Source organism: Bos taurus, chromosome 12 (assembly GCF_002263795.3).
Source record: "Bos taurus isolate L1 Dominette 01449 registration number 42190680 breed Hereford chromosome 12, ARS-UCD2.0, whole genome shotgun sequence".
In the NCBI taxonomy this organism is placed as follows: Eukaryota; Metazoa; Chordata; class Mammalia; order Artiodactyla; family Bovidae; genus Bos; species Bos taurus.
In genome coordinates, this window is record NC_037339.1 from 86,916,816 (window position 1) to 86,943,260 (window position 26,445).

General features: G+C 58.8%; 1 protein-coding gene across 1 annotated transcript in view; it reads right to left on the reverse strand.

The window, feature by feature from the left end:
* RASA3 (RAS p21 protein activator 3) overlaps nucleotides 1-26,445 on the reverse strand; it is a 79,764-nt gene that overhangs the window by 7,941 nt on the left and 45,378 nt on the right. Inside the window, 19 exon segments of the mRNA NM_174676.4 lie at nucleotides 2,724-2,806; nucleotides 3,147-3,253; nucleotides 3,976-4,049; nucleotides 4,435-4,512; nucleotides 5,769-5,846; nucleotides 6,695-6,801; nucleotides 7,125-7,248; nucleotides 7,615-7,689; nucleotides 8,196-8,310; nucleotides 8,858-9,006; nucleotides 10,164-10,198; nucleotides 10,200-10,321; nucleotides 11,175-11,184; nucleotides 11,187-11,278; nucleotides 12,551-12,627; nucleotides 13,867-13,939; nucleotides 14,361-14,441; nucleotides 18,050-18,126; nucleotides 21,267-21,361. Of these exon segments, the coding sequence (NP_777101.2) occupies nucleotides 2,724-2,806; nucleotides 3,147-3,253; nucleotides 3,976-4,049; nucleotides 4,435-4,512; nucleotides 5,769-5,846; nucleotides 6,695-6,801; nucleotides 7,125-7,248; nucleotides 7,615-7,689; nucleotides 8,196-8,310; nucleotides 8,858-9,006; nucleotides 10,164-10,198; nucleotides 10,200-10,321; nucleotides 11,175-11,184; nucleotides 11,187-11,278; nucleotides 12,551-12,627; nucleotides 13,867-13,939; nucleotides 14,361-14,441; nucleotides 18,050-18,126; nucleotides 21,267-21,361 (1,652 nt within the window).

Genomic DNA, 26,445 nt, shown 5'->3' on the forward strand with positions numbered 1-26,445 from the left:
CGGGCTGTGTGAAGGGGGAGGCCTAGCGAGAGTCAGGAGAGAACCTCTAGGTAAACGGTCCTCCAGCTGCGATCGGATGGCTCGCCTGGAGTTACGTGAGCTGAGCGGGGACAGTGAGCAGCAGGGGCAGAGGCCCTGGGGCAGCAAGGGCTGGCACCTCCCGGCAGACACGGCCATGCCGCCCACAGAAGGGCAGGGAGGTCGGCAGGCTTGACCCTGGGAGGCTGGACTTGTCAGAGGGCACAGGGGCCAAGAGTTAGAATGTCAAAGTCCAAGGTGGCCTTTGCAAGGTGGGGAGGTGTGCCCAGTGAGGAAAGAGAACAGGATCTGAAGGATCCCCAGAGGAGGTGGACTTCGGGTTCCTGAGTGAATAGCCAAGGCTCCTCTGGCCGGCCCTACCCACACACGCACCATCGCACAGGCCGCAGACTGCACGATCCACGTACAGCTCCATCCCCGACGGACGCAACACCCTGGAGGAAGGCACTCAGAGTCCTTTCCTCCTGCTGCCTCCACAGAGGTGGTTCCCGTGGGCTAACTCTGAAGTTAGGAATTTCCTCTAATACTTCTCATGATAGTTCTTCTAATTATTATCATTAAGGAATCACTCTACACCTGATGGAATGAGCGGTTCCGGTTGCTTCAGGGCACGGCTCCACACAGCGTCCCTCCCTGGACGTTGGGAGCAGGCTGTCCCCAGCCCCACCCTGGGGGGACCTGTCACCGGCCTGGGAGGGGCCGCGATGCTGTGCAGACACACACGGCAGGACAAGGGCGCTGACATCCCTCAGGCCCACGAACACCTGCCACGAGGCCACGTCCCAGCCCAAGAAATCACCTCAGATGGCCCTGGGGGCGGGGCAGGAAGCCAAGGTGAGGAGCCAGCACAGGACGAGGGCAGCTGCCTCTGACCATCATCTAGCCAGCAACTAACCCTCTGCGGCCGCGGGGTCGGCCTCAGACCAGACAGAGGCCAGGCAGACCCACCCTGTGCGGCTGGATGCAGCTATGCAAACCAGACCTCCTGCAGGGGCCCAGCGCCGGGGGCCCACGGATGTGGGTGGGCGGACCAGACTTGGCTGAGGCCTGCGAGCTGGGAGAGGGACTGGCAGACACCGGAAGCTCAGCCTGGAGGGGCTTGCGGCAGCAGCTTGGGGCAGCGGCGTGAAGAAGGGGAGGCGGGTCTGGGGCCCCACGGTCGGCCCAAGCCAGTGCCGCCCCCATGTGAGGGGGTGAGCTCCCAGCCAGCTCCAGGCCCTCCTCCTCGGGATGGTCATGGGGGAGTGGTCTCGAGACACGAGGGCACTCAGTGACCTCGGAGGATGCAGACGCCTAAAGCCTAGAGGGCACCCCACTGAGCCCACCGAGGCCCCAGCAGTGCCCCTAAGGGCACGGGAGGCAACTTGTCTGAACACTGAAACAAAACCCCTCCTCACGGGAGTGTCCTTTGTGCAAAGAGCTCCAGATGACCATCCTCGCTCAGGTCTCCTCAGGGTCCTGCTCAACCAGACCGTCCCCCGAACCATAAACCATGACGACTCAACACATAAGGGGGAACCGACTACACGGAGCCCCTTGCCGCACCTGGCATTTGCTTGGCCTGTGACCACCCTGAGGATGACCATCGTCTGCAGAGGAGGGCGCAGGAGCTGACCGCCCGGCCAGGTGGTCCCTGCCTGCTCCATCTACCTGATGAAGGGGTGTCCTGGCCACCACCTTCCTCAAGGAGACCCCAGTGGGGCCGTCTCTCCATTCACCCAGCCCTCGGGACACGGAGACAAGCCTCAGAGAAGAGAGGCTCAGGCTGGGGCCGCCGAGCAGATGCCCACACTCCCGAGGGGCCTTTGCCCTCTGACGGCTGGATGGCAGGGCCCACGCTGTCCGCCACCCTCCCGGTCACACTCAGGGTCTCTTAGGAAGATCAGCGAACTGTGTGTAGGAGTTCAAGTTTTATCTATTAGTATTTACATCCCGTCTGCCTTCAAAAAAGACTGCACACGACTTACGCAAAATGCATCTAATGAAACTGAAAAAATAGAAAAAATATTTTAAAAATTAGGAGCAGAATCAGAGCAGAGAACGGCAGCAGACAGGATAAACAGGACCTAATCAGAGCAGAGAACGGCAGCAGACAGGATAAACAGGAGCTAAGCGCGCAGATTTTCTGAGGAAAACAGACAACCCAGAAAAGCCCTCGGATCAGGCTCTGGGAAGACAGCTGAGGGAGGTGGGACGCAGGGCCAGGACCCCACGGTGCCCTCACGAGGCTGCAGGGACCTGCCCCCCGGAGGCTGGCCCCTCAGACAGCGGGTCGTCCTGACACCCAGTGTGGACCCTGTGCCCCCTCGGAGCCTCGAAGGGGAACAGGAGGGACGCGGTGACCATGCGGCGGGGGTGGGCACGTGTTTCCTCCTCCCCGGCGTGTGGAGGTGCTCACCAGGCAGAACTCAGGCACTATCCCCACCCCCATGGTCTCCATGGTGTCGGGGGAATAAAGGCAAAGCAGGGGTCCCCAAGCTGTTTGCCAGTGTCCAGATGGCCAGCAGAGGCGGACCTGGGGGAGGTCCATCAGGATGCGGGGCCCCACAGCCTCCACCCAAAGCTGACTTTGAGAGAAACCCCACGGATCCTGGCCGACCCGACAGGCAGGGTAGGCTCTCTGCTTCACGGGTCCAGGAACAGACCGGGACCAGGGGCAGGGGGTCGGGGGGGCTGGGACTCACGTTCTTCATCTTGAAGGACTCCTCCTCCAGCGGCTCCACGGCCAGGATGTTCTCGATGGGGATACTGTAGAGAGGCGGGTCCCCTGCGGCAGAGACGCCGTGAGTGCCAGGAGGGGCCGGTCTCCCTGCAGGTCTCCCCGCAGGCTCCCACAGGCCTCGAGTCCCCTGGGGAGGCCCACCATCCAGACCACGCCACCCACATGGGACAAGAGTGTCCGCCCCGAGACCTTGACCCCCCACACTCAGCCATGGAGGGCCAACCGCTCCCCACGCCACCCAGGCCACCCTCTTGGAGCCCCCGCCTTCCGTGTAAGGAAGTGCTCACCCCAAAAGCAACCTGGACCCCACGGGGCCCAAGATGAGGCTCTGGTCCCTTGGAATAAAATATGTGAAAACAAGTAAAAAGTGACCTTTTCTTGTTACCTTTGCTTTTCTGGTAGGTAAATTCATGGTTTGTCAGGCGGAACCATCTTTTCTTAAAATTCTTCATCCCAAATCGTTTTCTCCCTTGTGCCCTCTTAATCATGAACCTGTCGTGAACAGGACAGTCTGGTGGGTGAGCGGCTGAGGGCTGGGCCAAGGCACCTGCCTGCCTGCCCCCGCAGGCCAAAGTCACAAAATCAGAACAGCTCACCAATTCCACTCCTGTGACATTTGATGCAGACTATGGGGTTTCAGTATCTTATTTCCAAGGGACAGGATTTAAGAATCAGAAGATGAAGGCCTCTACTTTTGAAAAGTTTAGCCCCTGTGCTGGTGTCGACTGTCAACCTCAGGTTGCGAGTTGCTGACAACTCTGGTCTACCAGAGCTCCAACAAGGAGCCCCGCCTCCTGCCCTGAAAACGTGGACTAAAGGTGCCCCCAGAGCCAGTGTGGCAGTAGGTCCCAGCCCCGCAAGCGTGTTCTGGAGGCAGAGACAGCAGAAAGCCAGCTGCTCTGGGCTGCATCCTGTGCTCTGAGCCCCGGCGGGGGACGCTTCTGCCTGGGGGGCTGATGGAGGGCAAGGGGCCCTTAGACTCTGGTGAGGGAGCCACCGGGCAGAAGCCTCTGACTACTCGGGGGCCGTTCAGTCTCCTCCCGCTCCCTGCCCACAGACGGGCATTCCTCCCCTCACAGCCTCAGCGGACAACAAGCACAGGGGAGCAGCCCTGAGGTGTCTCAGAGCCACAGACCAAGGCCCCAGGCAGCTCTGGACGCCCCTGGCCCTGCGGGCAGGCCCCCTGCCCCTGAGCCTCCCTCCCGCCACCTCACCCTTCCTTAAGCAGGATGGGCTGCTGCACGCTCTTGGGGTCTCTCCTCCCGGAGGATGAGATCAAATCCAGGAACTGAAGTGGGACAGAAAGCAGACAGTTAAGGGGAAACTGTGAGAACTGCCCAGGCACCCTGTGTCTCCTCCTGCAGCCAGAGAAGAGGTGGGTCTGAGCGCGGGTGCAGGTAGAGCCCCTCAGGGAACCACGGAGGCCGGGCACCCCGCCGAGCCCACCCCTCCTGGGAAGGTCTCCCGCACCCAGAGCCGCTGCTGCTCCTGAGAGCTGCCAGGCCCCAGGTGACTCGGGGAGGTTCACCCTCCCCTCTCCCCGAGCTCGAAGCCGCTCCGGCTCCCTCCCACCTCTGGGTTTGGCCCCCGCAGGGCCTCCCTGCTCAGCTCGGCCTCCCACGAGTCACCCACCTCGGCCTCTGTGAGTCTGGGTAATTGATGCTGAGACTTACGTTTTTCACCGCATCAGCGTACTTCTGCTCATTGAAGAATTCGTAGAACGCAGCCATGTAGGACTCCTTAAAACTGGCCTAAGACAGAAAAGGTCACTTAAACGAAGCCTGAGGTCGCTTGGCCCAAACCTGAAAGGCCTGGAGCGTGGACGCGACGAGCCTCAGCTCGGAGCTGACCACAGGGGGCTGGCATCTCCTCCCAGCAGCGTGAAGTGCAGGCACCCCTGCTGCTGAGGCCCGCCGCACACCACAGGAGGGGCTCCACTCAAGCTATGCTTCAAATGCCAACTACCCGGGGTCCTGGTCCTGGGTGAGACCTGTGACGCATGACTCAACACCCTTCGCGGGCATGTGGCTCCCAGATGCGTTGCTGGGATGGGGAGGTTCTCACTTTCAGGAGTCAGGTCAATGGCAGGAGGAACCTGGGGGCCTCTGTCCACATGAGTCATTTTATTACAAGGGGGTCTGTGTGGACCTCAGCCCGGCAGGGGCCTGCTCATTGCTTTGGCTGACAGATGCTGGGCTGATGGACGGACAGAGTGTGGGGCTTTGGCCTGCTTCTGTGTATGTCACTTAGGTTCCGAGAAAGCTGACTGGCCTGCAGGGGCTGCTGTGTGCAGGGCCGGAGGCTGGGGGCATGCAGGGCCGTGAACATAGGAGAGCAGGGGCTGCTGTCTGCAGGGCCGGGGGCGGGGGGCACACGGGGCCGTGAACTCAGGAGAAGGGCAGGGGCGGGGGCCCTGTGAGTCGCGGCTCAACCCTGTCCCAGCAGAGCCCGACGGGCCCGCCTCCGAGGACAGGCCATGCCACTGGCCCCCGCACAGCTGCCCTCACGTACAGACTTCCCGGCCCCACACGCCAGTCTCGAGGGAGCCCGGTGAAGGGAAGATGGATGAGCACGGGCCTGGGGAAGGAGCGGCTGCCTCTAGCTGTGTGTGGACAAGGCTTTGGTCACTGGGCGGCACCCCAACTTCCTTAAAACGCTCAGGCTGAGAACGCCCAGCTATGCAGTGGGGCTGGGCAGTGTCTCTGCCAAGGGCACACGTCTACGGATCCACATACAGCAGTGGAAGTGCCAGCCACTTACAGGGGACAGTCAGCATGCACAGGTGACGTCACAGCCCAACAGGACGGTCACTGTATATGGTGACGTGACATCACTGCCCACGGGGGACGTCACACCTTCAGGGGATGCCACTGCCGCCTGCTGTTACCCTGTTCCTCCCAAAGGCACTCTTACAGCCTCGCATGGGGAGGCCAGGCTGCGACCCTCCTCACCCTATTACTCCACGTCCTCCTTCGTGTTGGAAAGGGAATTAAAGCCAGTGACTCACAGACTTGGACTTGGACAGGCTGCCCAGAGTCTGAATGGTCTTCGAAACAAGTGTCAGCGTCCTCGACGTCTGTGGGTCCTGCCAGAGACGGGAGGTGACAGTCTCAGACAAGTTGTGACTGAGCCCAGCACTGCCACCAACAAAAGGAAGGACACCCCTAAAAGCTGTGCTGTCACGAGTGTCATCCGTGAGGGAGCAGCTAAGCCCAGAAGTGCTGGATTCACAGGTCCCTGGAGACCCTCGGCCTGTCCAGTCTGGGAACTGCTAAAGAGGCGGGCCCTCGGGCCACCCACACCCAGTGCTGCCAGCCAAGGGGATCTCTGGCCATGTCTCCCAGGACCCTGCCCAGGGGCCCCTCGCCCCCGACACGGCTCACAGGCTGGACTCAAACCCAGGAATGGGCCATCATCCTGGGCTTTCCACCAAGCGCGGGGGCCGCCTGGCACTTTGTCCATGAGGGCGTGGGCCTCGCTCATGGTCATGGAGGGAGTTCAAAAGTCCATGCTGACTACCTGGCCTGAATGATGACTGAATATACCCAAGGTCAGGAACACTCTGTCTTCCCATGGAGGGTGGGGTGGAGTAAGCCCTCAGCTGAAGCCCTGGTCACACCATCCGATGGTTTTAATGACATGACTTAGATCAGAATGTCTCAGCACCTCCCCGAGATAAGGACTTGAGGGCCTGTGGCTTATCCATAATCCAGTCATCACGTGGAGCTGTCTCTGCACCTTCCCCTACTCGGCTAGCAGCACCTTCCCTAACCCTTCCTGGTCCAGGGGGCGGGACGGGTCAGGGCAGCAGGACGGGTCAGGAGGGCTGGGCGGGTCAGGGCGGCTGGGGGTGGTTAGGAGGGCTGGGCGGGTCAGGGTGGCTGGCCAGGTCTGGCTGACTAGCGCTCTGTGCTGTGTTTGAGGCTCACTCACCGTGTGGTGGGGCGTGAGCTGGAAGAGGTTGGGGGACAGGATGGCTGGAGCGAAGAACCGCAGGAAAATGAAGCTGCTCACAGCTGTGTACCGCACGTCCAGGTCATCTGTGGTGGAGACAGACAGACTCGTCTGGGCTTCTGGAGCCATAGGGAGAAACCGGGCCAGGGAAGAAAATGGGAGCCACTGGGACAAAGCTCAGCTGCGAGCTGTGATTCCCCAGGCAGCGCTGGGGCCTGGCTCCCCCAGGGGCGGGTGTAGACAGGGGAGTGTAGATGGGGGAGGTGCGAGCTGGGGGGTGCAGACAGGGAGCCCTCCACGCTGGTGGCTGACCCCTCCCAGCAGCAACGGCTGGAGCCCTAACCCTGATGGGACCTGTGAGTCCTCTGCGGCCTGGAGGCCTCTCCACAAGGGGCCCACGAGCACTCACCCTGGAAGCGCTTGGCGGCTGCCTCCCGCAGGGAGAAGAAGATGTCACACATGACGGTGGGGCAGCTCACCCCCGATTTGGTGATGACGCTGAACACGCGGTCCACAAACTGCCGCAGGTTCTCCTGCAAAGGCAGAGGGCAGTGCCGGCTGCACCCAGCCCTCCCGGGGCTGCGGAGCCGGCCACTCACCCAGGGCCCTCGGGCAACAGGCTTCCCACCACGGGTCAGGGCCAGCGTGCTGTGGAGTCCAGACCCTGCATCCAACCAGGGAGGGCGGAGGGGCGCATTGTGGCCCTGCCCCTGCTGACCAAGGGCCCATAGACCGCACCACGGGATGTGACCTCCGAAGGCCAGGACCCCTCTGGGCTCTTTCGAGGCACAGACAGTGTGATCCGCCGGCCGGGCCTGGAGCAGGGTATGGCGGCTGGTGCTGGGTGGCTCCCACAGCCCCGCCCGTCCCAAGCGCGTGGCAGGGCGCGTGGGTCTCACCATGTTGCTCTCTAGGCTCTCGCCGTCCTTCAGCCTCACGGGGTCAATTTCACAGGACTTATGACTCTGGCAAATCTACAAAGAGCGTTCAGGACAAGCCACATGTGAACTGAACTGGGGCCCAGGTGGGCGGAGATCCTGTGAGCTCCTCACGGCGCCCTCAGGGCCCGGCTCACGCCTCAAGGTGCCCTCAGGGCCCGGCTCACGCCTCAGCCTCAAGGTGCCCTCAGGGCCCAGCTCACGCCTCAGGGTGCCCTCAGGGCTCGGTTCACAGAGCAAACCGGAATCTAGCCTCCGTCCTCTCAATGCAAAGGACCCGTTTCTTGTTAAACTGTGCTGAGGAAATGCCCTTCCCAGAAAGGGGACCCAGAGGAATGGCCTCCAGGACCGGGGAGGGAGGTGTCCTCCCTGGGTCCTCCTGTATGAGCAGAACAATGGACTTTCTGAAGTATTTTTTTAATTTGAAAAATGAGGGAGACTCTGGGATGCTTGGAGGCACCCTCGGGAGGCTGGGAGGCTGGTGTGGCGGCGACAGCTCTGGGTTCCGGGGGCACCCAGCCTCCCCTCCTGCGGGCCCTCACCTCCTCTATGGTGGGTTTCAGGGTGACGTGTAGGTACTGCATGCCTGCCAGCTTCATCGTCTCATCGATGCACTTGGATGTCAGCGAGTTCCCTCGGAAGATCGTATTGGGGTCCCTAGAAAACAGCATGGATAGGGAGGTGTCCAGGGAGTGGGGGGCTGCCCTGACCAACGAACGCCTTGCAGCACCCAGAGGTCCAGGCCTGCCTGCTGCATAACTAACCCCCCACCACTACGGCCACCACGGGGCCCCCAGGGCCCTGCACTTCAAGAGCCACATCTGGTCTTCAGGGACTCATGACAGCCCCAGGGGCAAAGGGTGTCTCCGCCACATCTCCACAGACACGTATGGATCTTTCTGAGCTGTTGGTCCCAGCAGAGCCCACCTCCCAGAACAGTGGCAGGCCCTGGGGAGGAGGGACCCGGCCCCTGATGCGGGCTTCTTGCTGACCCCGCAGCCCCGACCTTGGAACTGAGCTTCCCCCAGGCACCCAGCTCCCCGCTCGCCTGCCCCCCCCACCTCGTTCCCAGGACGAAAGGCACAGTTGTGAAAGAGCCAGAGTGTTGGTGAAGTCCGCGTGGCTCCCTCCAGCTCCCTGGGCCCCCGCCCTGCCCCTCGGCAGGCCAGGACCCCAGAGGGTCTCAGGCCCAGCTGGCACTCACTGGGTCCTGCGGACCTCGGCGCTGGCGATGGCGCTGATGAAGGGCACCACCCGGCCGTAATGCAGGAAGAGCCGCACCAGCGGGATGGCCGCCTCCTGCTTCTCCCTGCAGACCTCGCCCAGGATGTGGGCCGCCGATGCGGAGACAGGCTGGGGCAGGGTGCGGGAAGTGAGCCCTTGCCTGCCAGCCCACTCCAGGAGCCACACCCACCACCCACACGCAGCACCAGCCGCTGTGCAGAGAACCCGCCCGCGACTCTGGGGTCACAGTCAGAGAAACCGCAAGTCTCGGGCCTGATGGGTTCCCGTGGCTCTCGTGTGGAGGGTGGGGGTCCCCGTGGCTCTCGTGTGGGGGTGTGGGGGTCCCCGTGGCTTTTGTGTGGGGAGTGGGGGTTCCTGTGGCTCTCGTGTGGGGGTGTGGGGTTCCCATGGCTCTCACATAGGTGTGGGGGTCCCCGTGGCTCTTATGTGGGGGTGTGGGGGTTCCTGTGGCTCTCGTGTGGGGTGTATGATTCCTGTGGCTCCCATGGGGGATGTGGGGTTCCCGTGGCTCTCACATAGGTGTGGCAGTTCCCGTGGCTCTCCTGTGGGGGTGTGGGGTTCCCATGGCTCTTGTTGTGAGGTGTGGGGTTTCCCGTGGCTCACATGTGGGGGTGTGGGGGTTCCCGTGGCTCTCGTGTGGAGGGTAAGGTCCCGTGGCTCTTGTGTGGGGTGTGGGGGCTCCCATGGCTTTCATGTTGGGGTGTGGGGGTTCCATGGCTCTCGTGTGGGGGTGTGGGGTTCCCATGGCTCTCACATAGGTGTGGGGGTTCCCGTGGCTCTCGTGGGGTGTGGGGTTTCCCGTGGCTCTCCTGTGGGGGTGTGGGATTCCTGTGGCTCTCGTGTGAGGTGTGGGGTTTCCCGTGGCTCACATGTGGGGGTGTGGGGTTCCCATGGCTCACATGTAGGGGTGTGGGGTTCCCGTGGCTCACATGTGGGGGTGTGGGGTTCCCAAGGCTCTCGTGTGGGGGTGTGGGGGTTCCCATGGCTCTCCTGTGGTGGTGTGGGGGTTCCTGTGGCTCTTGTGTGGGGTGTACGATTCCTGGGGCTCCCATGGGGGATGTGGGGTTCCCATGGCTCCCTGTGTGGGCTATGGGGCTCCCATGGCTCTCCTGTGGGCTGTGGGGTCCCCACCCCCAGTAAAGGGAGACACAGACGGTCCTGAGCACTAGGCAGGCTGGGAGGTCCAGGCTGAGGGGCGGGGGTGGGGGGAGGCTGCCAGGTGCCGGGTGGAGGCGGGCAGGGCCATGGGGGGGCCATGCAGGTACCTCCACATCCGCTGACTTCAGCAGCAGGTCCCTCAGGGGGGCTGTAGTAGTCGGAGGAGAAAACATGGTCTTCCGTGTAGACCACATTCAAGCGCAGGGAGCCCAGATCCCCTGGCTTTAAGCTCTTGCTGCCGTTGTCCCGAGGCTGAAGGAAGTACCTGGTGCGGGACCCACGGACAGGCGGCATGAGGCCGCCGCTCCCCAGGGACCCTGCCACAGCGGTCCTCCTGACACAGGTTGGGTCAGCGTCTGAGGCGAGGGGTCTCGTGGACACTCTGCAGGACACCCCCTCCGCATCCCCACCCTTCAGTGGCCGCCCCCGACCCCTCCCACAGAGTCCCTGCACCTGGAGAGTCCCCCACCTGATGCCCCCAGAGTCTGCATGGGGGCAAGCCCCCATGGTCGCTCACTTTGGGCTGATCACAGAGCCACAGACTCAGAAGGGGGTGTGGGAGTGGGAGGAACAGGCAGGGCCGTGAGCAGTGCAGGAGACTGCAATAAAACCATTTACCCTGGAGACTGACCCTGGAAAATGGCCATCACTGAGCAGCCCCGGGTGGAGAGACCCTCAGGAAATGGACGTTAGTGGGGAGGGAGGGCTTGTACTATGGGCTGGGTGGCCCCAGGCACAGGGGCACCCAGCGGTGCTCCTGACGGATACCCTTGTCCTCCCAGCCTATCCGTGGCCTTGCAGCACCCAGCTGCCCTGAGCGCCCATGCCAGGCAGCCTGAGGTATGAAGCAGCTGAGCCACTGACCACCAGCAGGCCTCCCGTCCAGCCCCATCCCAAGGCCAGGCTATTGGTCAAGCAGGGCCGCCTGGGAACCGAAACAGGAATTCCAGTTTCCTGGGACGGACGCTCCCTGGGCACAGCACCGTCTGCCCACATGCTCACAGGTGAGTGGGCTCTGGGGTGAGGTGTGAGGCGAGTGATCTGCGCCTGCCCCCACCCCAGTGGTGGGACAAGGCGGTGAAGCCACTGTCGGGGCTGCCGGGCCGTGGGGGCCTCACCAGGCTTCATGGGGCTGGACTGCCGCAGCACCTTCAGCGGGACCCTCAGCTCCCCCAGGAACTCGTCCCCGAACTTCAGGTTGCTGGCGTTCCACAGGTCCACCCTGGAAGGCAGAAGGCATGGGGCCTCTTACCAGGTGGCCAGCAATGGGAGCCCTGAGCCCAGAGCTGGGGCAGGACAGGCCCACAGGCCACTCTGAGCACAGCTGAAGCCTGAATCCAAGTGCTCAGGCCCTCGGAGGGGGAGTGGCTCGCCCAAAGCCCAGCCCATGGCTTGTTGCTATGGTGGAGGCTGGGCTTGCAGGACAGACCCCAGACTGCCCCCAACCTGAGTGTCAGACCTCAGGCTTCAGGGAGTCCTGACCCACAGGAAAGCAAACTTAAACGGTGTCAAATCTAGAGAAGCCCTATGGTTCTCATGAGCATGGTGGTCAGACCCACTGTGGCCACCCCAGACTCAGGCTTATGATCTGTCCCCAGACACAGGGGGTGGAGCTGCAGCCACAGAGGCAAGAGGGCCGGCGAGGCCCCAGAGGGATGCCGGACCTTGCGCTAGAGGCCCCACCGCGGGGCCCTGAAGCAGTGGGACCGTGTGCCAGGCCAGGCCTCACACAGAGAGGGGCTTGGAGCCTTTGCACTGCACCCAGGAAGACACTGCCAAGTAGACACAGACCATGTGTCCTCCAGCCACCTCCCAGCATCCTCGTGCTAAAATGATCCAGAAAACTGAGGTTCCTGTCTGTAGATGAGACGGTTACATCTTATGTAGGTTGGCAAGGAGTCCGGGGCCCTCGAGGAGGAGAAAGGGACAAACATTTTTTTCTACATCGCTTTGTCTTAGTCACGTAAGACATTTTTTCTTAACCTCTGAGTTGTTATGACAACACTCTTTAAGACTAACTTTTTACACAACCATACAGAACAATTCATCTTGCTCAAAGGTATGTTTTTCCTTAAGCTCTGTACTAATGATTATATAACAACGATACCTTGCTCAAGGACATGTTTCTTCCTTCTAACAGGAACCTTCTGACTAACCTTGCTATCTAAGAGTACGCTGTGGGAGTGGGTCTGGCTAAAGTACTTAAAGCCTTGATCAGACTAGCGAGGGGGTACTCCCCATCCCCCTTCTGATGTCTGTGTCAGAAGCTTTCTCTCTCCTTTTCACTGTAGTAGACTCGTGCCACACAGAGCTCTGAGTGATCAAGCCTGGTCCCGGGTCCTGAAGCTGAATCTTTGGAGGTCGCGATCCAACACCGTTCAAGCATAAGCTTCATGGTGTCGCCCAGTTTCCCAAACACAGCACAAGGGCCCAGCAGGCGGCAGGAGCCCAAGCGCACTGCCTGGGAATCTTGACCCCAAATGCCCTCACGCACCGGATTTCCAGTTTGTCCACATCCTCGTCCTCGAAGTCGAAGTGGGACTTGCGGCTGTAGCTGCAGGGCCTGGTCACCTGCGGGCACGGAGAGCGAGCGTCAGGCCTTCCGCTGCCCCTGGCTGCTGGCTCACTCCTGCACAGCCTGCAGGTGCACCCCATGAGGCGGGGCTGGCCCTCCTTTTCCTCCTGGCTACAAACAAGCACATCCCAGGACGGCACAGTTTCTTCCCCCAGGCTCTCAGGCTGTGCCTCCAGGCCTCCACAGCCGCCCAATGAGGCCACCGTTGCCCATCCTTTTGAGGGCCCAGGTGGAAGAGGCCAGTGACCCCCGCACATCCTGACCCATCCCTCCAAGTTCATTTGCAAAGTCCCCTTACACCTTTCCACCTAGCATTTCGTTTCCTACAGCTCCAGTACTCCATGCACACCCTTACCAGCCCCCACTCCAGAAACCCTGCCCACTGCTCTTGGAGGGTGGTGCACCCATTCTGCTCTGGGAGCCCCAATGCCGTGGTCGCCACATAAGGGCAGGGCTGCTCCGCCCTCCCGCGCCTGGGCAGTGAACCATGGAGATGGGAGCGAGACCCTCATGCTCACCTATGGTGGCCTTTGTAGGGGGACAATGGCCTCTCGAGCGTTACTGGGGCTGGCACCTCTGAGCCAGTGGTTGGCAGTTCTGTGCCAGCCTGGCCCTCACCCACCAGCCAACTGGTGGTTCTGGTTCTAAGGGGCTCTTGTTTGAATGCACTACTTCCACCCCCAAAACCCTCACTACTTGTGGTGAAACAAGCCTCTCTCTGCTGCTCAGGGGAGACTGGGTGGAGCAAAAAAAAAAAATCAAGCCAGCCAAAAAACCCCAAGGTCTTGGTAATTTGGAAAGTATTGATTTGCCAGCATTCAACACAAAACTGGGTCAAACTGGAAGCAGCACACAGCCTTTCCGCCCAGGGAAGGAAGGAGCTCCTGGGGGTTCACACTGCAGAGTGGGAGGGACTCAGGTGAGGGACAGCACCCCAGAGGTCTTGGTAATTTGGAAAGTATTGATTTGCCAGCATTCAAAAAACCCCAAGGTCTTGGTAATTTGGAAAGTATTGATTTGCCAGCATTCAACACAAAACTGGGTCAAACTGGAAGCAGCACACAGCCTTTCCGCCCAGGGAAGGAAGGAGCTCCTGGGGGTTCACACTGCAGAGTGGGAGGGACTCCAGGTGAGGGACAGCACCCCAGAACTCTCCGCGGCAGTGACCAAGGGCCCTTTTGCCAAAGACCCCGGGGTGTGGGTATCGATTGTGTTTGTGCCACTGAAACACCGACCTCAAAATAGAACACTTCATCAAACTGGGGGTTGTTGGTCTTCTTCTTCACCTTCGTCTTCTTCGCTTCTGACCTGCATTCGAGGGGAAGGATCGGATGGAAAACACTGTGATTCCACCAAGGCTGGGCCACCTGGCCCTCCAGGGCACAGACCACCCGGCCAGCCTCCAGGGCACAGACCACCTGGCCCTCCGGGGCACAGATCACCCAGCCCTCCAGGGCACAGACCACCTGGCCGGCCCTCCAGGGCACAGACCACCCGGCCTCAACCACCAGCGGCTGTGTCTCCAGCACCAGATGGTATGCAAATCGGGACTCTTTACTGAGCCAGAAACACCCACGTGAAGAACAGGAAGGCTTTCTTCTTACAGACTTCAGGCCATGAAGGAAACAGAAGGAAGTGAGGCCTTCACAGCCTGCCTGGCCCACCCGCTTTCAGGAGGGAAGCCCCACCTCAGCGACCTCGCCCACCCTGCAGCTGAGGCTGTACTTGCCTGCACGGTCCCGCCAGGGTCACGGTGGCATAGGGGTCACACTGCCCGTTCACGATGGGGAGGCCCTGGCACTCGAGGATGCTGAGGAGAGAAGTGGAGGTCAGGAGGGCATCTGGGGCCCAGGGGCCATCTCACAGCCACCCTGAGGTCTGGCAGAGCAGTCGTCTCAACAGCTCAGGCCAAGAGCCACAAGTCCCTGCAAAGCACTCCCCAGGCTCCCGTCTAGTAAACAGAGATGGACAGCTGGTCAGCGGGCAGCAAGGGCTTTCTGAGGACCTAGCCCAGGATGCAGTGTCTCAGACGGCTCTGAACAGGTGAGAGGCGCCAGGGTACACAGGAGCGCCTGTGACCAAGGCCAGGTGGTCGGAACATCAAAAGGCCACTGTTAACTAAACCCAGACACCCTGGGTTAAGGAGTTTAGTGCTTTTCCACACACAGGAAGATACGCGCGGGAGTCTGGGCTCACTGAGATCATTCCTCTGATGGGCATCTCCGCTCTCTGAGGCCAGAGTCCTGGACTGTCCACCCTGAGACCCTTGTGGGGAGGCTCTGCTGGGGGCGGCTGCAGTGGCTGCTGGCTTGGAGGTGCAAAGCCCTCTGTTTTATGATACGCCTTCCAACCCCAGGAGCTCGAGAGAGGTCTACGCAGCCCTGTCAGGCAGGAAGCAGGACTCGGTCTCTGCTCTTGGGGGCCTGAGGGCCCAGCATGGCAGGGGCTCCCAGCCCTGGCCTGTGTGCTGCCTCCAATGTGCTCCTCGGGCAGGGAAATCCCATCTCAGGCTTTGCTCCATCAACTGCTCTGGCTCCTGGCTCCCTTTGGGTCTGGACCGTGGTCCACCAGCTCTTGGACTGCCCTTGTCCATCACCTGTCGCCCTGGTCTGTTGCTGGACAGGCCTTGCTCCTGCTTGAACTCCTGGCTGGATGCTGTGAGCCTCACATTTTCGGTGCCCGGGTTCTGGGCCCCTCTGCCATCAGAGGCTGTGGTCTCTTGTTTGAAGAGACTGCTCTGCAGCTCTGTCCGGGAGGTGCTGGTGGCCTCGTCTGGGGACAGTTTGGTCTGCTGAGTGTTCGAGTGAGAGTGTGCTCTCCACTGGGCTGGGGGAGACTCTAATGACCCCCAGCTCTGCAGCCCCTTTGCCCTCAGCCTTCTTGCCCACCTGGTCCTGAGGGGCTCCACCCCGTCCATTCGTGCAGGTCCAGGGAGTGCCACCAAGTGCGCTGCCCCGCAGAAGACGCCCTGGCTCCGTGTCTCTTCTCACTCGCCCTGGGCTCTGCTGGGGGAGCTCGCTGGCTGTCACCAACGCACGTCTGGGACAAAAGTGGGCCTGTGGTGACCTCGTCTGCTTCCTCCCGTGGGGGCCGCCCCCATCCGCATGGCTGGTGCAGACGGCGTCAGCTCTTGGTTCTTTGAGGTGAGAGAAGGCACGTGTCCCACTGTCCCATCCTGGCTGGAAGCAGAGCCCTAACCCCACTCAGACGCCGAGGGTCTGAGCGTCCCGCCTTCCTGCCTCAGGGAGACCGAGGTCCCGTTCACGCCTGCAGACGGGCACCTGGGTGGCTTCTGCCCCTCAAGGGGCCTGGCGGTCCTGGCCCTTCACGGGATCTCCTCTCTCCAGGCAGAGCTCCGCTGCTCCCACCCTGTGAGTGGGCGACCCTCTTTCCGTTTCTGTGCCCACTGAACAGGCTGGGCTTCGGGAACATCTGCGAATGTCTTCAGGTCTTTCCCTTCCACCCTTCTTTCTGGAATGTCACCCTTCTCTCCCTGCTACAGACCTGGTCTGGGGTCATGCTCCTCCCTCTGTGAACTAACTTCTCACTAAACAAGAATCTTAGGCACATTTCCAGGGATGGGCATGTAGCCGTGAGCTAGCCAAGGGCTCCTGTGAGGGGCCCAGGGAGGGGCAGACACCCCGAGAGGCCTGGGGAGGGGGCTTGTGTGAGGGGCTGACACCCCGAGAGGCCCAGGGAGGGGGCTTGTGTGAGGGGCTGACACCCCGAGAGGCCCGGGGAGGGGGCTTGTGTGAGGGGCTGACACCCCTAAAGGCCCGGGGGCTCGGGAGCCCAGCAGCCACAGTGGGACAGTGGGTGGAGCTCCCCAGGAGGAGCACAGAGGGTGGCCCGCCGGGTGGGAGGGCGGGAGGCCGCGGCCCTGGGGCTGGAAGCAGGAGGAGGGACTCACTTGCCCCACACTGTGCCAAAGGCACAAGTTCAAGGCTAAAGGGTTTTTATCACATCCAGTTGTGAATCAGGAAGAAGGCAGGATGGTGGACTCTCTCTGGAACCTCAGGGACAAAGGTGTCCTGGCAGCAGCCTAGTCGGGGAGCAGCTCCTTCTGCACCTGGCGTCTCGGAGGCGCACCTGGACGTGGGGCCAGCCGCCTGCCAGACAGCCACCTGCCGGCCAGCACCGCCCCTCCTCACCGACCAGCACTCGGAAGGCTCCGAGCAGCAAGGGGACAGCTTGACTGCAGCCACCCAAACATCTCAGAGAAAAGGAAACCCGACATGCTGCCTCCCAGGATGCACAATGGGAGATGCGTCGTGGGCTCATCAGCCCTCCTCCCAGGGACGTCGCTGCACCAGCTGCACAGCCTGGCGCTCAAGCCTGTTCAGAACCCGTCTGCCCAGAGCCCGTCTCAGTGGGAGAGGCACATTCACACCGGGGTGTGTGCCTACGCTGACCCCACACACACAGGTGCACGCTCACCCTGCAGACCTGCAGGCACGCACCCACAGGTGCAAACCCACTCCTGCACACTTGCACATACACATGTGTACACTCACCTCTACATACCTGCAGGCAGACCCAACAGGTGCACACTCATCCTACACACTTGCAGGCACACACCCACAGGTCAAACTCACTCCTGCACACTTGCACACATACTCACCCCTACAGACCTTCCAGCACACACTGACAGGTGCACACTCACTCCTACACACTCGCACACACACACACATATGCACACTCACCCCTACAGACCTGCAGGCACACACCCACAGGTGCAAACTCACTCCTGCACACTTACACACACACACGTGTACACTCATCCCTCAGACCTGCAGGTACAGACTCAACAAGTGCACATGCATTCCTACACACTTGTAGGCACACATCCACAGATGCACACTCATTCCTGCACACTCGTACACACACATGCACACTCACCCCTACAGACATGCAGGCACACACCCATAAGTACACACTCCTTCACACTTGTACACACACTCAGACACCTGCAAGCACACACTGACAGGTGCACACTCAGGTGCACACTCACTCCTACACACTTGCATGCACACAATCACACTGGTGTGCACACTGATTCTTACACTCCTGCACACAAAGAGATGCACATCCACCAAGCATTATGGGTAGAAGCAGCTGAGATTTGGGGGTTGTGGTCAGAGGTCAAACCCCAACTCTGCCCCCTACTCACCATTTCTTTGAGCAAAAGCCAGGGGTGTGACCCCAACCTCTGCTGTCACCCCGAGTGACTGGCTATTTGCAAAAACCAAACGCCGCCTCCAGGGTGAGCGTGAGCCTCACGAGGACGTTCAGGCTGTCTCTGGGGAAGCCCCGTTTCTGGGTATCCTGATTCATCTGTTTACAAATCATGACCTGCCCACTGCCTAGGGTCAGGTTCAGGGCCAAGCAGACCAGCGGTGGGGCCGTCCCGGGTCTTACCGCGTGGCCAGTTTGTGGCAGACGACACCTGAATCGGTGATGACCTCACTCAGCCTCAGCTCCAGGTGGACCTTGCCCTGGAAGGCACAAGGACAGGGGGTCACAGGGGCCAAGAGCAGCGGGGGCTCACGGGCTCCCACCAAGCACTGGTGAGACCTGACCCTGCATTGCATCCATGGCCCATCTACCTGCCCAGCTCAGATCCCAGAGTTTATGTCTCCAGCCCTCCTGCTTTACGACGAGCAGGCTGTTAATGCAAGTGCTGCTTCAGAAGAAACAAAAGGAAAAGGCCCTGAGGGCACAGTGTCTGCAGCACGTCCGGCCGCTGCTTGGGCTACGCTCACTGCACGCTGCGGGCCTCGGGCACTTCTGCTGCCATCTTGGTGTCTCTGTGTCTGCCGTGAGGCTGGCCGGAGGCCAGGAGCCTCAGCCCTGCTCTTCAGGAAGGAAGTCAGTGCTCATGGATGCTCTGGGAGAAGGGGGCAGGGCTGGAGGAACGCAACTGGGCTGGGGCTGTGTGTGCAAAGGGCCCCTGGCTGAGGACAGTAAGTGGGCAGGACGGACAGGTGGACACAGCCAGGGCATGATCAGGGCTGCAAACAGAGTGGGGAAGACCAGCCCCCAAAAGTCCAACAGGAAGAGCATGGTGTGGGTGCTTCTGTGAGTGAGTGTGATGTTAAACTAGAATGACTTTCCTTAGAACGGAGCAGCACTGGGTAATTGTCTCCAAGTTCCTTTCCTAAACCTCCCACGGACACAAGGGCCATTGGCTGCTTGGCTGCACACGTGTGTCCCCTGGGCTTGCTCTGACCCCAACGGGAGCCATGCCCTGACCTCTCCAGGGAGGTGGCTACAGAACCCCTGCCAGGCTGAGGGCTGGGGTGGTTCCCCTCCCACAGGAGGGTCAGCTGAACCTTGCTCATTAGCTGTGAGCCCAGGCAAGATGTAGTGAGACTTTGCCAAGGGTTCTTGCATTACACTGGTCTGAGAGAGAGAGACTTGGGGCAGAGCACTGAAAATGCTGACTTCATAGACTTCTCAGTCTTATTTGAGGGGAATAATGACTGAATAGCATCACAGACCGGTCCACATGAAACATCCACTGGGACAGACCAACCTGGCTTTAAATACATGTCAGCAAGTCTAGAAAGCACCGCAGCCACTCTCTGACCCACTGGAAACTGAACTAGAACTCAGTGAGATAGAAAGCTAAAAATAACAAAATATATGGAGATTAAACAACACATTTCCAAATAACAAGAGGGCCAAAGCAGAAGTTTCAGGGGAAAAAAACTTTGAATTTGTTTCTTTTCATAAGTTGACGTGAAATAAAGCATCAAGATTTATGAGACGCAGCCAAAGCAGCATTCAGAGGGAAATTCAAAGCAGTGAATCCAGATATTGGAAAAGATGGAAGGTCTAAAAATCAGTAATCTAAGCTTCCACCTTAGGAAACTAGAAAGAGAGAAATTAAATCTAAAGTGCCAGAAGAAAACAACTTGAATCAAAGCAGAAATCAATGAAACCAAAAACAGGAAATCAATAGAGAAAATACATAAACCAAAGCTATTAAAAAAAAAAAAAAAACAGTAAAATTGGTAAACTTCTAACCATGCTAAAAAAGAGAAAGAGGACACAAGTTACTAAAACCAGAAATGAAAGTGAGGCATTGCTGCTGGCTCCAGGAAAGCAGCTGTGGTTCGACAGTGTGGCTGAGAGCCACGAGGGGGCCACGCGTGCTCACGGCAGCCCACGAGGGCGCACGCAGGCCACCTGGACTGGGGGGGACCTGTGTGGTGTCGGGGCCCTGCCCAGGTGCGCGGCTGTCACCGGGCGGGGTCCGGGGAGGGACAGGACCCAGACCCGGCGCGTCTGAGCGTAAACAGGCTAAGCAGCACGCGCTGGGCAGCCTCTCCTGCGACTTCCTACGACTCGATAACAACTTCAGAACTAAAAGCTCAGCTTTTTTCAAAAAAGGCAAAGAGCAAGGGAACCTACACTCGCCACCAGAGCAGCGTCTACATCAGGGGACCTGAGCAGTGGTTTGCCGTGGCTGCAGGTGGCGTCTCTTCAGAACAGCAGTGACGGGAAAGTGTGGACGGAGGCAGCGGGGACAGGAGTAAAGCACGCGTAGCACGCGTGTCTGACTGCCTCCCGCGGAGGGGCCTCCCGGCCACCTGAGCAGCGGCGGCCGCTGTCGTCCTCCAGCATCGGCGTCACAGTCAGGACCGCGCCCCCCGTTCTGAGTGATCACAGGCCCCTCCGCCTCCTGCAGCACATGGGGCCTCGGTCAAGATTGGACCAAGCGTGAGCACCCTCACCACATCCTGGGCGTCTCAACGCACCACGTGCCATCTCCCTGTCACAGGCTGGGCATGGCCCCAGTGGTCACGAGGCGTCCACAGCAGAAATCCTGAGCCCCGGCATACAGCTCCGAGCTCAGTGGAAGCCCTGGGCCCACGAGGAGGCATGTGGACACTGGGCCAGGAGCCCGGGAAGGCCTCGTGGGCCCCCCAGAGGATTCGGTCCATGATCCTGCTGCTTATAAAATCCCACGTGATGGGGAGGAAGCCGAGGCCCAAAGCACCAGGGCCATGCTCTGCTGAGCTCAGTGCAGGCCCCGGGCTGCCACGCTGCTGGCAGAGGCTCCGGTCCTGGAACCAGGCATGGCCTGGGCTCGGGGACAGGCTGACCAGGAGCACAGGCAGGGTCACCAGGGAAGAGAAGATGCAAGCAGGCCCCCCGACGAGCATCTCCTGGACCCTGGACCCAGGCAGCGGCCCTGCTGGGGGGAAGCCCCGGGCCTGGTCAAGGTGGCACTCCCAGTTAACACATGGCTGGGGCACCAGGTGGGCCCTGTGGACGCTCAGGCCACAGGCCCTTCATCACCCCTTCGGTCCTCCTTGGGGCAGGGAGCCAGGACATCGTGGGCGCCTCCAGTAGATAGAGGCCCACAGCCTTAGGTTTTCTCACCTTATTCTCTTTCTGTATTCAATTATGTTACGTTCTTTTGCATTTTACATTTTTAAGCTGCACAACTAAGTCTGATGGCAACCGATGGAACAAACAAAAGGAACCACCCAGGAGGACACACCCAGGGCACAGTCTGCTAACCCCTGTTTCCGCTGAAGGCCAGAATCCTGCATCTGCTTCTCCAGCCACGGTCAGGTCTCCTGCACCCCGAGGTACCTGGACCCGTGGGCTCCATGAGCCTCACCTGCACTTCGGAGTCAGCATCCACGTGCTGCAGCTGGAACCACGTGTCCCTGTTGTGGTACTTCTGCAGGTCTTCCTTCTGGATGGCCACCTTTCCTGGAAGACCAGTGCAGGGGAGACCAGTCACGAGGGGCCGATCTGCCCGCCCGACCTGCCCGGCCGGCAGGCTCTCCACCATCAGTGTCAGTCATCTCAGACGGGAGACGGACAATGTGGTAAGGGCACAGAGGCCACTTTTGTCTTGGAAGTGCCACGTCCACCCGAACACAGCCTGGGCCTGGGCGGGCTCCTCCTCCCGTGTCACCCAGACTGTGGCTCAGGGGCAGCTGGTGGAAATCTTACAGATCCGGGGGGGCGGCTCTGCCAGGGGTGCTGCCCGGGCCCGGGGCGGGGTGTGGGATGCGGTGAGGGGACAGGAACCCAAGGCAGCCATGTCACAGCCCCTCCTGCCCCAGCATCCATGCTGTGGCACGTGGTGGGTGGTGTCTGCTGAGGACTTTGCCGCAGATACCCTGGAAGTGTGTGCGCTTGCATGAGCCATGGCTGGGAACTCACATGTGTGCACATCTAGTGTGTGTGTGTGCTTGTATGAGCTGCCGCTTAGAACTCACGCGTGTGCACACCTAGCTCATGGGAGCACACACAGTCGGTTCACACTGTGTGAACGTGTGTGTTTAGCTTATGTAGCATGCGTGCACACGTGTTCCTGTCAGGCCTGCGGAATGAGCCGGTTATCACCTGCCTGGGTCTACGAGTCAGTGTCTCTCGACGTGTGATCACAGGCCCTCTGCATCCAAACAGCTGCCGGGCTTCCTAACGCAAGTTCCCGGGCTTGTTCCAGATGAGAAAGCAGCCTCCAGGGTGGAGGGATCTACAGAGGAGTTCCTTCTGGAATCTGCATTTCCACAAAGTCTGCAGGGAACTCCTAGGGTCCCAAAGTTTGAGGATGCCCACTCTCAACAGCTTTACGTTCCTGACACAGGCTTGGTACTGAGGAGTCAGAACGTCAGCGAAAACATACACATAAATACACGCGTGTGATGTATATTACCTGGTACAGAATCGTAGTGTTTAATATATATCTACAACCATCACGCGTCGTTAATTCACCCTTTTCTTTCCAGGAAAGCGCATGGGCAGTTAGCAGATGCGTGCCCACAGCTTGTAGTGACAGAGGGCACCAGGCTGCCCACCTCCCCACACTCCGTGGCCTTGAGCACGGGGACCACACTGTCCACCAGAGGAGGGGAGGGGGAGCCTGGCCACATGAGCACCCTGTACACGTGTGTGTGCACATGATCCACATGTACACACATGTCCCAAATACACGGTAAATCACATACGGAAATAGGAACAATAAAGGACAACATAAAATTAAACATTTTTAAAATTCAGTTGCTTCCTTTTGGAGCTCAGGACACACAGCCTAACTCAGGACCACAGTCTCGTCACCAAAGACGACACTATTGAGCCCAGAGCTGGAAGGCCGGCCCTGCCCTCACCCAGGACACACAGTCCTCCTCTCCAAGGAGGAGGGCTCCATCTCGGGCTTCCGCAAAGATACGTTCCAGCTCCCACGAGACAGGAGCACTGGCAGCCTCACGGGGAGGCCTGCCTCGCGGGTCCCCAAAGCTTCTGTCCCCTTGCTTCATCCAGCAGCTGTCTGGGGGGGCAGGCGGCAGGTCGCTGATGCGGCCTGGTCACTGAACAGGCAGCCTGTCCTGCGAGGCTCCGGGCCTCCTGCCTCGTCAGGCGCCTTGCCTTCCCATCTTTCTGCCTCATGCTTCTCCCAGACGCCATCCCACCAGGCTCCCCAATGATGCGCCCTCCTCTCTGGCTCCCCTGGGAGCTGCCGGTGGCCTCGCTGGGGCCCGGTCCCATCCGCCAGGAAGGGGGAGGTTTGAGGAGAAGGACGCCCTGCTGCTGGGCTTGGGGGCTCAGGACATGCACCCACAATACAGGTGGTGGAGCTAGAGCAGCGAGGAGGCGTCAGAGGGTCCCGCACTCTCCGCAGCCCCTCCTTTGTCTTGACCCTTCTCCAAAACCCACCATCCCTTCCCTAAGCTATGCTGCTGGCCCACATCACCAGCTCCTCCTCATCGCTGAGGTGTCTCCCTGCCACATGCGCTTTAAGAGGAATTGAAAATGCTTGTTTCTTCTTGTTAGTCTGTCTTCTGTCTAGTTTTGCAAGGGCAGTCAGAGTACCCAGGTAGGTGAGACAAGGTCTCTGCCCTGCAGTTTTCACACTCTGGACTCCAGACATCGACAGATGCACCTGCCGGGCACAGCCAGGAAGTTAGAAATGAAACAGGGACATGCCATCCCGAGAGCCGGGGGCTGCGGCGCCATCCCCTGCCTGTTCCCCTGCCCGCTGTCCCCGCAGCACGTCAGCACGTCCACCACAGGCCTCTGCTCACCTCCCACCGTCACACGTGGCGGCTCGAGGCCAGGCCTCTGTCCACGTGCACAGTGGACGCAGCACACCTGGCTCCAAGGGTCAGCACCAATCCCTGCTCACGTCGACCTCGCTGGCTCAGCTCTGGCCATGCAGAGCCGAATCCTGCCCACCACAGGCCTCACAGGGCACTGAGGCCACGGCACTCAGAGTCGGATGAGGAGCCCATGCTAGCGAGGAGGCAGAGGGCACAAGGCACACAGCAGCAGAGGCTGCCGCAGAGTGCAGGCCGCAGGACAGCAGAGGACGCAAGTCACAGCCAGGAGGGCCTTCCTCAATCAGCATCAGCGACCTGCCCCAGGCTCCTCCCCTACCACCTCGCCTTGTTTTGGGGGGCATCTCGCCAGGGCCTGACGTGGGCTCCCCCACCTCTGACACCTGTCAGCAGGCAGAGCCCCCAGGAGAAGACTGCTGCTTCTCTGCTGGGCTCCTACAAAACTCTACCCTTCTCCCCGATGGGAATATGACTTTGAGTCTTGCGTGCATAAAGCCACAAGAAACAAACATTTCTTGGAACTGAATTGGGCAACACATTTCATTGAAAAGGGATAAAGAAATGTTCAGACTCCATAATTAGTTCAGCTGGGTAGGAGGGCTACATTTGAAGTTTGAGATTTTAAGTAACCACAGTGTTTTCCTGGTTTTTTTTTTTTTACTGGAGTAGGGAGCAGTCACATATTTAATACTCAAATGACTTCTACGACTTACACATCAGTACTACTCTTTATTTTTGGAAGTGCTTAATTCAGATTTAAGTGGGTAATACAGAAACACAGAATAAAATCTGAAACATCCAAAAGGATATAAAATACAGCCAAGAATAAGCTTGTCTCTCCCCTGCTACACAGGTTCCACCTTGGGGTCACCTCTGTCACCAGCTGCCAGCCTGTCCTTCTAGAAGCTGACCACGTCAAGAACATATGGACGTGCACTCTTTACATGTCAGAGGCAGTGCTTCCACAGGCTGTCCTGGGGAGCACTGACCTGCAAACCACTTAAATGTGCCCAACGTGTCATAATCCATAGATTCGCTGATTGATCTAGGTGACATCAGGTCACTGTATCCCCTGGGCCTCATCCACTCAGGAGAACAGACTCAGGACCCACTTAGGAGGAAAGGCGCAACGGCCTTTCCACCACTAAAACCCCCGAGTGTTATTTCCTGATGGCACTATACCTGCTGGGGTCTATTCAGAAGAGAGAAGCATGTCGGGCAGTTCAAGAAGGGGGATGTGACGGGGGGACAGGGACGGTACAGAGGGTGCAGGAAGGTAGGCAGCCAAGGGTGACACCTTCAGGACGGCAACTAAGGAGGGACAGCTGGATGCTTCCCCAAGACAGGCGGGGCAGACACTCTCGGCACTCCTGTTCCCCTGGCGTCCAGCAGGTGCACGGAGGCAGAGAGAGGAACAAGGGCCTGCAGACTTGAAGGGAAGAAAGAAGGCTTTGCTTACAGAATCTACAGGAAAAGCTAGTAGAGTAGCTGTGTTTAGCAAAACCACAGAATACAAAGTCAGTACGTAAAAATCAAGTCTATTTGTGAACAGAAGCGATGACAGTGGGAACTGAAATTGCAAAGACGCTAACACACCCATAAAATGGTGGTTTTACGGCTGAGCTTTTGGTGAACTACAGAGAAATCTTTGTCTACAGCACCAAAAACATGAACACAGGGGCATATGTATATAAATACACACACACACACACACACACATACACACACACTCCCCACACATAAGCGTGTGTGCATGCAAGATGTGTATGCTGAAAACACATCACAAAACCTTGATGAAAGAAATTAAAGACCCAAGGACGTAGAGAGACATGCCATGCTGGAGGGTCTGCGACTCAATTTTCTTACAGTGTTAATTCTCCCCAAATTAATCTACAGATCAATGTAATCTCAATTATTTTAGAAATTGAGAAGTGGATCACAAATGTAAATGACAATTCAAAGGACCTAAAATGGCAAAACAAGTTTGGAAAAGGACAGAGCTGATGAGCTCGCAGGACCGGTTTAAGCCTTGTTGTGAAGACGCAGGATTTGAGGCAGTGTGATGTTGGTGTGAGGAAAGGAGTGCACACCAGGGGAACAGAATACAGAGCTGATGAGCTCACAGGACCGGTTTAAGACTTGTTGTGAAGACGCAGGATTTGAGGCAGTGTGATGTTGGTGTGAGGAAAGGAGTGCACACCAGGGGAACAGAATACAGAGAAGCCACAGCTGGACCCAGGCGTGTAAAGTCAGTCGATTCTCAAAAGATGCTAAGGAAATTCAACTGGACATCTATAAGGAGAAAAACAAATCTTGCTACATGCTAAATATACTTGAAATAGATCTAAATATAAGAACTAAAACCAAAAACTTTCTAGAAGAAAAAAACAGAAGATCTTCGCAACCCTGGAATAGGAAAAGAATTCTTAGATATGACACCAAAAATACAAACTATGAAAAAGTTTTTATAAACTGGAGTTTATAAAAATTAAAAACTTTTGCTCTTCAGAAGACACTAGTAAGAAAATAAGAAGACAAGTCAGAAGTTAGAAGGAAATATCTGCAAGTGCACATCTGATAAAGGGCTTGTATCCAGAACACAGTTTAAAAACTGAAAGTCTCAACAATAAAGCCCAACTAAAAGGGCAAAGACCTGAACAATTTACCAAAGGAGACATAAGACGGTAAAAAGCACATGGAAAGATGCCAAATAACTCTCCATTATGAAAA